This window comes from Candoia aspera, chromosome 2 (genome assembly GCF_035149785.1).
Source record: "Candoia aspera isolate rCanAsp1 chromosome 2, rCanAsp1.hap2, whole genome shotgun sequence".
NCBI classification, from domain to species: domain Eukaryota; kingdom Metazoa; phylum Chordata; class Lepidosauria; order Squamata; family Boidae; genus Candoia; species Candoia aspera.
In genome coordinates this window covers 188,260,321-188,273,963 of record NC_086154.1, presented here as the reverse complement: position 1 = coordinate 188,273,963, position 13,643 = coordinate 188,260,321, and the positions used below count along the sequence as shown (strand labels likewise).

Here is a 13,643-nt window from a genome sequence, read left to right as displayed (position 1 = left end):
AACTTTCTTGCATATTTTGGTCATAACAATTTCTTCTTCATGTTACATTAATAATAATACGATGGTTCGATAGATATTTTTTTGTCACTGAAATCTCAGAAAAAGATTCAATCAGTAGATTACAATGGAACTACTCATTCCAAGAAACTCTGCAGAAGGCACAGTATGGAGGTTTCACATGCACCCAAACTACACTGGAATTCAGGCAGGAACAGCTATAGCCTCCTTGAGCCAAGTCACTTGTGCTGCACAGATGTTGCCTAGTGTGACAGGCTGCGAGAATGCATAGAAGGTTCAGCAGAGATGGGCTGTGGGCCACATTAATGATTGGAATGCTTGGACCCCATCACTGACTGAACATTGTAAGCATGTATCTGAGACTGGTGGAGGAGAGTGGTAAGCCAGTCCTTAAAAGCCCCATTGGTCAATAAAGCACAACTTAACTTTATCCCCCTGATCATTGGGAACTTTGCCATCAGCCTACCAATTTGCCTTCATAATTATTCAGCTGTTATTAAAAAGCCCCCAAACATTCTTTTAGTTGTTGATTATTCACAGATTTCCTGGTGATATGTCCCACTTAGCACACAAAGGGCAGGATTGTCTTTCTAAAGGGCAACAGTGATTTAAGTTTGTGATTTTCAACAACAAATCTGGACAATGGAGATTCTAACATTGTATATAGATATTGATAGCTATATGATTATCTTATAAGAACCCTGGTTAAGAACTCTTTATGAATAGAAGAATTGCAGTTATAAAATATATCTTTAGAAACAAAACCACTGGTAATTATTCCAAACTATTATGATGGAATCCTAAATAAAGATGTTAAAATATATAATTAAGCAAATAATGCAGTCTAAAATATCTACAAATAATTTAGGTGCAAAATACATGTCTGAACCCGGTATAATTTGCACCAGATAATACTCAGCATTTTATGAACACTATCTACTCTGAACAGTCGAGCTGTTTAAATTCATGCACCAAAATCAAGAGATTATAAACAAATATAACAGATGCAAAATAGGGTAGAAAATTAAGCAGCTGTCCTACTCATATTAAAACATATTTATTCCAACTAATCTCTCAATTTATTATCCTAACATTATCTTTCATATACACAGGGAAAACATTTCTCTAAATATGGATTTTAATGTTTATGAAAATCCACACAACTATCAATATGAAAAAGGCAGTATCTCAAAACAGATATTCTCCCCGTTCTCTTTAAACCAACAATATTACATGCAGTACATGACAGTCAATATATCAAAGAATATGTAGAATGTTTAGAACAAAACCATTTTACTGAACTTTTAAACAATATATACATAACTGTTCACCTATTAGATGCTTATCCTAACAGGTACAAAAATCTATTCCCCTGACACATCTTGTTTTTTGAGACAGGAGTATAATTATTTATTTTTTCTGATAAATTCCATTTTAATACGAGCAGTCAAGCAGCTAACATCATTAACAGTCATAGCAGGAAGAGTATAGAATCTTATTACATTATCCGTTTCTTTTCCTACATGCAAAGAATTTTGTGTATATTTTGCTGCATCACTCACACAACATGATCTAAGCACTTTTTTCTCATACAAATCTCATACAATGTGTGTGCATGAAATGATGAGCCACACAACTGTCTAGATTGTTTTCTTAACAATGGTAATGAAATTGCACAACTCAACCAAGAGAGGGCACTTCAAGAACAAAATAATGGTAGATGTCTCAAGTACAGATAACATGGGACAAAAGCTTTGTTTAAGTATATTCTAGATAGCGTTAATTTTAGACTTTGGAAGACACATCTTCATAACATTTTCTTGCTACATTTAAAGAACAGTGCAGTATGGCATGCATGAAAGAGTACTAATATTCTGTTTAATATGTGCTTAGCTTCAAATGCCTTCTCTGTTCTAAGTTTTAATTTTGAGATAAATGTTATCAATGAACATTCTCCACAGCCTAGCTTTTCTGATTTAAAATATGTTGGAGTTGCAGAAGAAGTTCGTAACAATCCTGGAAAAAAAGGGCATTCAAGAGCCATATTCTTTTATTTAAAACAAAAAACAAAAACCTGTAAAGTGGATCCAGAAATCTGAATGACCTGTATGACACTTGGAAAACGATGTACTCACCTCATTTTGGAATGAATCTGAAAGGTCCTGTCTGTAAAGTATCTAAGTTTTCCTAAAACTCAGTTCAGTCAATATTCTACTATATGCAAAGGTTCTCAAGGAGTGGAATCACCCAGAGCTACGCCAGAGTTCATGCAAAACATAAAGCAATAGTTTCATCAAAATAATTGCACTGGTGATATAATCAAAATCGCCAACATGTACAATATATGAAAGAGGAGATGGGTATTTTGTAAGTACCAGGTGTGAGATTAATGGCGAACTGCGTGTTCCATCTGTGAACTATCTGCTAATAAACATATTTCATAGCTATTACAATTCATAGCATCCTGTGTGTGTGTCACTACATTATGTTTGCCTCCTACTGACAGGATGCAAGCAACAGGATGCTCGGTTCCAAGGTAGTTTCCATATTACAGATTTTAGCTTGCACAGGATATAGTGAGCATAGGTAAAGGTAAAGGTTTCCCTTGATGTAAAGTCCAGTCGTGTCCGACTCTAGGGGGCGGTGCTCATCTCCGTTTCTAAGCCTTAGAGCCGGCGTTGTCATAGACACTTCCGGGTCATGTGGCCAGCATGACTCACGGAACGCCGTTACCTTCCCGCCGAAGCGGTACCAATTAATCTACTCACATTTGCATGTTTTCGAACTGCTTGGTGTGCAGGAGCTGGGACTAGCAACGGGAGCTCACCCCGCCGCGCGGTTTCGAACCGCCGACCTTCCGATCGACAGCTCAACGGTTTAACCCGCAGCGCCACCACGTCCCTTGCATAGTGAGCATACTTTGGGTAAAAGTGGACTTTGGCTGTACTTGTGTCATGCTGGTTGTGACTGGTACTGTCCTCTCCGTTAGCAAGGAATGCATGTGGCATAGGTACAACTACAGCTAGTAAGATAGTTTACACCTTCTCTTACTAAAAAGTGATACATGAAAGAATAGTTAACCAATGCCATGATGGACAGCAGTGGTAACTCTCTATGGGCCCATCTGGCGACAATCACGACAAACAGAAGATGGCAGTTTGGAGCATTAAAGAAACAAAGGTCCAAGAGCATGGATTAAGAACTGAAATGAAAGAAAGAAAAATAAGTATGCTGTATGTCTGTGAAACTAAGACACTGGAGAAGAGGTAATGGATGGAAATGTAGGCAGTTTTTAATTGTCAAGTAGAGCTAAAAATACGTTTAAAAAAATTAAGATGTAGATCTAATAATGAATGGACCAAAATATATGTCAGAAAATATGAACTGCTATCATCTGGGTTGTTGTGGGTACATACAAAAGTATGAATCTGTAAGTTGGTGATAGTTGCATGTTTACATTCCAATGAATGATAATGATGGAAGGAGCAGGTAAGAGTTTTAGGGGAAAAAACTGCATTATTATGAATCAATGTAATCCAGGTGAAAACATTGTTCTGCTAGGTGAACTGAATGGATGGGTGGAAATGAAATGAGAGAGGATATAGAAAAGAGACTGGACTATTTAGAGACCCAAAAAATGAATGAGAACAGTGACTGTTTTGTTAGTATGTGCTTAGTCAAAGGTGCATTTTTTTTCAAATTCATAATATAAGCATTAGTCAGTTCATTTGTACGTATGGCAAAGACATAAATATGAATGTAAAAGCATGACTGACTTGATTGTTTATGATGAAAGCTTGAGATAATTAGAGGGGGATATAGAGATGAGGAGAGGTTCTGAAGGTGGAACAAACCATTTTTGATACTGTCAAGGGGTGGATCTTCAGACAAAATGAACATGACGGAAAAGGAAAGAAGTGAAAGAAATGAAAGTAAGCCAGCTTCAGAAAGAGAAAGTACCAATCCTTTATGAAAAAGTATTAGAAGACAGAATAATCTCCAACCAGAATGAATAGAAAGTAGACATAAGGAAAGAGGATGTGGAAGCTGCTTAAAACAGGTGAAAAGAATGTTGTGAGTATTAATAAATGCATGTATAATCAATGTAAACATCTGTCCGAAATGGTTTAGCACAGTTTCTTCTGTTTTGTGTATCAGGAGAGAAAAACCCAACTAACTAACATCTGTCATCAGTACTTATTCTGTGTGTCATTCTTACTCATAAGCAATATTTATGCTCCAGAACAGAGCTGTGCACCAATCCAGATCTGAAGGGGAAAGGTGATTCCAAGCACACTTGGCCACACCCCTCAGCAACTCAAAAGAAGCTGCATCTCCTCCTGGGATTGCCTCACTAGTCAATATGTATCTGCCCCAAATAACTATGAGCCTCACAGTTAGTTATGGCTGGCCTACAGCTCTTATAGGTACAAAGTCTCAAAAGAAGCAGTACAGATACAGGAACCGAAGTTATCTTTCACTTCTTGGTTTAACTGGCAAACATGAGAGGAGAAAGGATACAGCAAAGCCAAGGGAATGAAAAAGGGCAATCTCAACAATGCAGACAGCTACTTCATGCCAACAATAAGATTGGGTTTGTGCCAACATGTCCTCACACCATTATACCTATCTATTTATTTATTAGAAGTATATCCCGCCTTTTGTTCAGCAGCTCAAGGCAGCTTCCATAGTCCCCATGCTCCTATATTTCTTGATTATGTAAATATTCTTATTCTTATACCGTTCTCAAAACTAGATCACTGATTTTGTTTCTTTATAAGCCTTGGAATAGCAAACATTCCTTTTAACAGAATGAACTTGCTAAAACTTTACATTACTGAAAAATAATTGGGATACAAACCAGAGCTATGATTTATCTACAAATCAAATTACCTATTTTTACCTATTAGAACCTTGTTTTATGGCATGCCTGCTTCACTTCATATAATCTATTTAGAATGTAACACAGGGTAGATAATGCTAATCTTTAACATCCATATTTACTATATAAATACTATTGTTAAAATATCTCCAACATATATTACCCAATCTATGAACACATGAAATTTAAATTTTAAATATTTCTAGTAATGACAGTACAAAACAAGAAATATAGTTATACCAATAACACAGTACTGTATATGTTTTTTATTAGATATGGTATAGTAAATGTTGATAAATTTTATAGGCACAATCCCACCAAAATTAGGCACTTAGTAGAATCCTATGCATATCTATTCAAAATAAATCACTTCTAGGTAAGTGTGTAGGACTGGAGCTTAAACCCAGAAAAACAGATCTGCTAGTATTCAAATTGCAACACAACAGCTTGCCTGTTCTTCTGGAAGTGAATGAAAAAAATACTAAATGTATCACTAATATAAGTAGGATTTAAAAGGTGCTTAACTTTGGCTGGATCATGGCATAAGCTTTTTTTTTCTTAACCCAGTATATATTTCTAAGACACATCTAGCACTTAAGGCTAATTATTGCATGTACAAAGAAGAGAGAATTATACGTTTTATAACATTTTTTTCTTTCAAAACAGCAATGGATTTGTTTTGTTTTGTTTTTACACAATAACATATATTATAAACCTGAGGACATAAAAGCAAAAATTATTCTTCCTCTTAAAAACCCACTGTTAAAATGCCAGTCTTCTCTAGAGATAAGCTGCACTTTAATACCATGAATCATAAATAAAAGAAGGCATTGGAGGCTTTAAAACCGATGAATAGGAAAACAGACATATCTACATAATCCAGCAGGTATTATTGATAAAAAATAACAAATTCAAGCCTGTCAAGATACATCCAAACTTGTTGATCTGTGTAAATCACAGAATTTCTATCAAAATCAATCATATTATCCAGTATCAAAACAAAGAAAGTAATATTTGTACATCAGTCGTTTTTATTATGAACCTCAGATACTGAAGTAATTTCTCTCCAATGCTAATTTGAACGTAAGTACACTTTGAATGTAAATAGAGAAATGTGCATTAATCCCTAAGCAGAATGGAGATCTTCATTATTAAAATAAACCCTGGGGCACATTGTGACGTCTAAGATGGGTGGGTAGATTTTAATTGACTTGAGGAGTGCCACAGTTCTATTATCACAAAACCTGTAACACACTTCCAGCATGGAGGACCCATCTGTGCCTACTATCCATCTGTTTAGACGTGATTGGCAAAGTGGTAGGGAACTCGCAGTGGTCGCCTTTGCCTGAAAGGAATAAACCACAGGATCTTCCAGCGAGTGCCAAAAACTTCTGAGAAGGTCTGCTGCCATGGCTTCTGAGGTCTTGATCTACAGACGACAGCATTATTAGTGAAAGACAGCACTTCCATGGTGCACTTCAGTCAACTAGAACAATACAGGTTGGCTGGGGATCCATTACTTGACTCTGATGAATTACATCTGAGCCACCATAAGCAAAGATTTTCTTTCACTTCAGCAGGCAGCTGAGACTTTACTCTAAGAAACGCAAACTGCATTTGCAGCTGTAGAACTAAGATGTTCCTCATAGTCAACACACTGTTTGCCAACAAAACAGAGCAAAACAAAACAAAACTCCTTTCTGGACCATGCTTTGAAAGCATTGTTTTGATTGCACCAGACAGAAAAGATTTTTTTAATTAATTAAAGCACCATGTGAATCATTGTGAAAAAGGTACGCTAAGCTTTCATTAGTGCCTTTAGTGTTTCTCACACATGCATCTTATTGCCAAGCTCCGTAAAGACTTTAACAAATCAAAATGATACTCACATTTCTTCACAACAGTTGGCCAGTTTTTCTATACTTGTAATATCCTATTTTAAGAAAAAAAACATTCTTAAATATTTCTATACATCATGAAAATACAAAGTGTGTTATTCTGCAAAAGTATATAGAAAGGGTATATATGTAGAATGCTTACAAAGAAAGAAACTTTTATGACGTATCTTTGACAATGAGGTTATTCTATGTCTTTAGGTGTGTATATACAAACACACACTGACACATATATATAAAGAGAGATAACAAAGATCACAATCTTTCTACAGTTTTACTGCAATCTATCACCCAGCAAAAATAAGGATTTTTCTACTTAAATGTGAGTTTCCTACTCAGCCAGATGATGAAATGCTGAAATCCAATTGTCTGAATATATGGATCTCTAGAACACTTCAGCAAAGGATCGTTACCTTGTCGTGGTGCTGGAGCTTGAGCACCTCAATGATGCCATGAGCTAAACCGTGAAGGGCCACCCAAGATGAGAAGGTCTTGAGAGGTCAGACTAAATGCGATCCCTGGGGAAAGTAATGGCAACCCACCCCAGCATTCTTGCCATGAAAACTCAATGGATCAGTACAACCAGAGATATGTCGGTATACCATCGGAAGATGAGACCCCCAGGTCGGAAGATGGTCAAAATGCTACTGGGGAGGAACAGAGGATGAGTTCAACTAGCCCCAGATGTGATGACGCAGCTAGCTCAAAGCCGAAAGGATGGCTAGCAGCCGATGGTGCTGGCGGTGAACGGCGAATCCGATGTTCTAAGGACCAACACACCACTGGAACCTGGAATGTAAGATCTATGAGCCAGGGCAAATTGGATGTGGTTATTGGTGAGATGTCAAGATTAAAGATAGACATACTGGGCGTCAGTGAACTGAAATGGACTGGAATGGGCCACTTCACATCAAATGACCACCAGATCTACTACTGTGGACAAGAGGACCACAGAAGAAATGGAGTAGCCTTCATAATTAATAGTAAAGTGGCTAAAGTAGTGCTTGGATACAATCCAAAAAACGACAGAATGATCTCAATTCGAATTCAGGGCAAGCCATCTAACATCACAGTGATCCAAATATACGCCCCAACCACAGATGCTGAAGAAGCTGAAGTAGAGCAGTTCTACGAGGATCTGCAGCACCTACTGGACAACACGCCTAAAAGAGATGTTATTTTCATCAAAGGAGACTGGAATGCTGAGGTGGGCAGTCAAATGACACCTGGAATTACAGGTAAGCATGGCCTGGGAGAACAAAATGAAGCAGGACATAGGCTGATAGAATTTTGCCAAGACAACTCACTCTGCATAACAAACACTCTCTTCCAACAACCTAAGAGACGGCTTTATACATGGACTTCACCAGATGGACAACACCGAAATCAGATTGACTACATCCTTTGCAGCCAAAGGTGGCGGACATCTATACAGTTGGTAAAAACAAGACCTGGAGCTGACTGTAGTTCCGATCATGAACTTCTTATTGCACAATTTAGGATCAGACTAAAGAGATTAGGGAAGACCCACAGATCAGCTAGATAGGAGCTCACTAATATTCCTAAGGAATATGCAGTGGAGGTGAAGAATCGATTTAAGGGACTGGACTTAGTAGATAGGGTCCCGGAAGAACTCTGGACAGAAGTTCGCAACATTGTTCAGGAGGCGGCAACAAAAATACATCCCAAAGAAAGAGAAAACCAAGAAGGCAAAATGGCTGTCTGATGAGACACTAGAAGTAGCCCAAGAAAGAAGGAAAGCAAAAGGCAACAGTGATAGGGGGAGATATGCCCAATTAAATGCAAAATTCCAGCAGTTAGCCAGAAGAGATAAGGAATTATTTTTAAACAAGCAATGCGCGGAAGCGGAAGAAGACAATAGAATAAGAAGGACAAGAGACCTCTTCCAGAAAATTAGAACCATCGGAGGTAAATTCCAGGCAAAAATGGGTATGATCAAAAACAAAGATGGCAAGAACCTAACAGAAGAAGAAGAGATCAAGAAAAGGTGGCAAGAATATACAGAAGACCTGTATAGGAAGGATTACAATATCGGGGATAGGTTTGACGGTGTGGTCAGTGAGCTAGGGCCAGACATCCTGAAGAGTGTGGTTGAATGGGCCTTAAGAAACATTGCTAATAACAAGGCAGCAGGAGACAACGGCATCCCAGCTGAACTGTTCAAAATCTTGCAAGATGATGCTGTCAAGGTAATGCATGCTATATGCCAGCAAATTTGGAAAACACAAACATGGCCATCAGATTGGAAAAAATCAACTTATATCCCCATACCAAAAAAGGGAAACACTAAAGAATGTTCAAACTATCGAACAATGGCACTCATTTCACATGCCAGTAAGGTAATGCTCAAGGTCCTGCAAGGTAGACTTCAGCAATTCATGGAGCGAGAATTGCCAGATGTGCAAGCTGGGTTTAGAAAAGGCAGAGGAACTAGGGACCAAATCGCCATTATTCACTAGGTAATGGAAAAAGCCAGGGAGTTTCAGAAAAACATCTATTTCTGTTTGATTGACTATTCTAAAGCCTTTGACTGTGTGGACCATAACAAACTGTGGCAAGTTCTTAGTGGTATGGGGATACCAAGTCATCTTGTCTGCCTCCTGAAGAATCTGTATAACGACCAAGTAGCAACAGTAAGAACAGACCAGGGAACAATGGACTGGTTTAAGATTGGGAAAGGAGTACGGCAGGGCTGTATACTCTCACCCTATCTATTCAACTTGTATGCCGAACACATCATGCGACATGCTGGGCTTGAGGAATCCAAGGCTGGAGTTAAAATTGCTGGAAGAAACATTAACAATCTCAGATATGCAGATGATACCACTTTGATGGCTGAAAGCGAAGAGGAACTGAGGAGCCTTATGATGAAGGTGAAAGAAGAAAATGCAAAAGCTGGCTTGCAGATAAACCTCAAAAAAACCAAGATTATGGCAACCAGCTTGATTGATAACTGGCAAATAGAGGGAGAAAATGTAGAAGCAGTGAAAGACTTTGTATTTCTAGGTGTGAAGATTACTGCAGATACTGACTGCAGTCAGGAAATCAGAAGACGCTTAATCCTTGGGAGAAGAGCAATGACCAATCTCAATAAAATAGTTAAGAGCAGAGACATCACGCTGACAACAAAGGCCCACATAGTTAAAGCAATGGTGTTCCCCGTAGTAACATATGGCTGCGAGAGCTGGACCATAAGGAAGGCTGAGAGAAGGAAGATCAATGCTTTTGAACTGTGGTGTTGGAGGAAAATTCTGAGAGTGCCTTGGACTGCAAGAAGATCCAACCAGTCCATCCTCCAGGAAATAAAGCCAGACTGCTCACTTGAGGGATTGATATTAAAGGCAAAACTGAAATACGTTGGCCACATAATGAGAAGACAGGACACCCTGGAGAAGATGCTGATGCTAGGGAGAGTGGAAGGCAAAAGGAAGAGGGGCCGACCAAGGGCAAGATGGATAGATGATATTCTAGAGGTGATGGACTCGTCCCTGGGGGAGCTGGGGGTGTTGACGACCGACAGGAAGCTCTGGCGTGGGCTGGTCCATGAAGTCATGAAGAGTCGGAAGCGACTAAATGAATGAACAACGAAGAACTGTGGCCAAAATAATTTCTTTCATTTATGTAGTAAATGTATACCAAGATGGGGAGAAGTACTTTATCGAGCTAATGTGCCATGTACTATTTTTAGGAAATATTATATTGTGAATAGTGGATATCCTTGAGCCCTTAACTGCAACTAGGATAGTTAAGGAATTTTCTAAAATTAAGAAATACCTTAAATTTAAATTTTGAATTCAGAGAAACTTCATTAATTTTTTTAAAAAGATACCACATTATACAACATGTAGTCCCTTCTGGGGGTGGGGTAGAATTCAGAACTTGATCATGCTGAAAGAAGAGTGACCTCTTTTGGTCTCATCCTTTCTTCATTTAGCTATTTGAACTGGGACAATTAAAAATCTCTCTGACATTAAAAAATGCAGCTCAGCAACCTCAACTTGAGTAATACAGCCACACCAAGGTTGTCTTTGGAGGTTAGGTAATGAAATTGGGATGGCAGCTGAACTGTCTGAGTCAAGGTTGGACCTCACCTTTCAAAGTATCCTACAAAGCAGAAGGGAAATCTGAAATTCATTTTGAATTGGACTAGAGATTCAGCATATAAAGCCATGAAAGTTAAATTAATGTAAGCACTTTGATTTCTTTCAATTATAATTTAAATTCAAACAAACAAAGGCACAGGATTCCTAAAAAAAAAACACTATCCCACAGTCTCGTCTATGGATGGAATGTCCTTCACCATCACAAACATTAGATGATCTGTCTTCCTAAAAAATCCTTTTCCCACTATGGAGTCTGAAAAATTAGGAAAAAAAAATTCAGACTCCATAGCGGGAAAAGGATTTTTCCCACTATTTTTCCCACTTCCCACTATAATTTTTCCCACTGAAAAATAAAATTCCTAAACAAGGTAAGTATGAATAAACTTACATTTTACCATTCTTACTTTGTTTTCTTGTTTATGTGTAGGTATTTAAAGAAACAATATTTAAGCAGACAGTGCAGATATTGACTCTATTTCAGTTTAAATATTCATTTATACAAGAGTGTAAAAGCTTATAACCATATTAATACTGTATTAATATCAAGATTGTATTCTCTGTTTCCTATTTCAGGAATTTTCATCATCTGGATTTTTTTTTTCAAAATCTGTGCCTTTTAGCAATGGCCATTTATGCATCTGATTGACCATGTCTTAACCTGGAAGCTAAGCAGGATAAGATTATTTTGTATTTGAATGGGAACCACATAAAAGACATGCACATCTCAGAATAAGGCAATGACAAAACACTTCTGTAATGTTGCCAAGTAAACTGCTTGGTTGTGTCCATGTAATCACAAGGAACGTGATTTCAGGACCTCTTTTATTGGGTTTGCAATTGAAATATGAGCATATTCAAATTTTTGTATAAGAAACATACATACCTCAGAGATCCACCTGGAAGTCAAAGTTTTCAATATCAAATGCTTAATATCCAAATTAACCCAGAGAAGAATCTTAACAGCAACACACAGAACATCTCATACACACTAAAACATTTCTACTACCTCTTCAATTTAGCCCCTTCCTGCAAAAGCTATACTTTTAATTTCCCAGTCTAGATTACAATTTTAGTGGTTCCCATTCAGATTGTCAGAAGACCTTCCAGAGTGAATATGCAACATAATGACAATCATGAATGGCAAGGAACAATTCTCAGAAAATGAAAATAACTTCTGCTCATGCTAAGGATGTCTAGATACTTAATAAAATAATAGTTTTCTCAATATGTACATCAATATGTACCTTCCAACTTGTGAGAATAACAACATGGCATCCAGTGAAATGGAACTTGTGGAAATAACAAAGCAACCAATTCTTCAGAATTGTACAAAAATTCAATTACACAGTAAGAAAGGTACATTATTGTAAAATACGAATCTTCAGAATACAGCTAAATGTAACACAACTGTTCTTGTAAGAAGGGACAAATATATATATCTTGCCACCCTGATCTCCAGAAGCAACAGCAGGCCTTATCAGAGCATTGATTGATTCAATACCACTTCAGAAGAAACGTGTCACTTTCTGAATTGCCCACATTTGCTGTGATGTTTAAGCTTTCTCTCATAGCTGTGTATCTAGCTACTGACCGGGAATGACCCTATTTAGCTCAGTACATCTGAGGACATCACAGCTGGAGGCATCATAGCTCAGTGGCATCTTAAATAAGTAATAAAAATAGCTGTATATGAAATAACATGAATGCTAACAAATCTGTAGTATCTGCAGGTAAAAAAAAAAAGGCATCTGTAAATTTTACTCACAGTTTCATATTTATAGCACACAGAGACAAAAAAAGAAAGAAATCACTCCAGGATCAGCTTCCCTGACCTATTTCAACCCAGGAGAAGCTGTGAAGGAAGGTGGATGAAGTCCCACCAACGTTTTTCTGTTGCAGGACCAATATTAGGGAACTCTTTGTCTCCTGAAATTCAATCAGTTCCTACTTTATTAGGCTTTAGAAAATTAGTTGAAATAGAATTGTTTAAGAGGGTCTTTGACTCTTAAATGACACCCTTTCCTTGTTTCTATGATGTCTATTCTATACTTTTGGCTTTTTATAATTGCTTACTTAATGCACTGTACCATGGGTGTTTTAATGGCATGACTGTCACCTGACAGGTCTCTCAACTGCAGCAGGTAAAAATAATCAACCAACCAACCAACCAACTTAGGTGCAAGGATAGACTAAATTTTCCAAGGGAATGGGGAATGTTTTATTGGCCTGGGCTGCCACTTGCTCCTACCAGCTGGAAAGCCCATTTATTCAGTCCTATTTGGCCTTAACGGGGACTGAGTTTAAGGGAGGAAATGAGAAGGCCTCTGCCATGGCCTTCTTAAGCCTGCTCAATCCTTCTCTCCCCAGACAGCATGAAATCATGCTGCTGAAATTCAGTGAAAAAATGGTCTTTTGGAGGTGCATTTTTAGGTGAAGGTTGAAGCAGTTTGCCTCCCAGAAGCCTCCTCTACCAGTCCCTCCCTTATACTTACAAGATGAATAGAGCACAAACAAGGTTCACTGATCGCTCACAGGACATGAATTGTATCTAAAAAATTATAGCCAGAGTGTAATCACAGTACAAATGACATACAATTGTAACCATTCAAAGGTGGGCAACCTGTGGGCTGCAAATGCCCCCTATACTCCAAGACTGTAGTGCCGAAATTCAGCAGTAATATGGCCAGTGTTAGGCAATACAATTTTCTTTTCCTTTTTCCAAGG

General features: G+C 37.9%; 1 protein-coding gene across 5 annotated transcripts in view; it reads right to left on the bottom strand.

Moving 5' to 3' along the window:
- Window positions 1-5,151: 5,151 nt before the first annotated feature.
- ZDHHC21 (zinc finger DHHC-type palmitoyltransferase 21) overlaps window positions 5,152-13,643 on the bottom strand; it is a 36,406-nt gene continuing 27,914 nt past the window's right edge. For all 5 annotated transcript variants that reach the window (XM_063295040.1, XM_063295037.1, XM_063295039.1 and 2 more), the window contains 2 exons: window positions 6,790-6,833; window positions 5,152-6,329 (listed from right to left, as the gene is read on the bottom strand). In XM_063295040.1, the coding sequence (XP_063151110.1) occupies window positions 6,197-6,329; window positions 6,790-6,833 (177 nt within the window). In that variant the 3' untranslated portion in view covers window positions 5,152-6,196. The remainder of the gene's footprint in view (window positions 6,330-6,789; window positions 6,834-13,643) is intronic.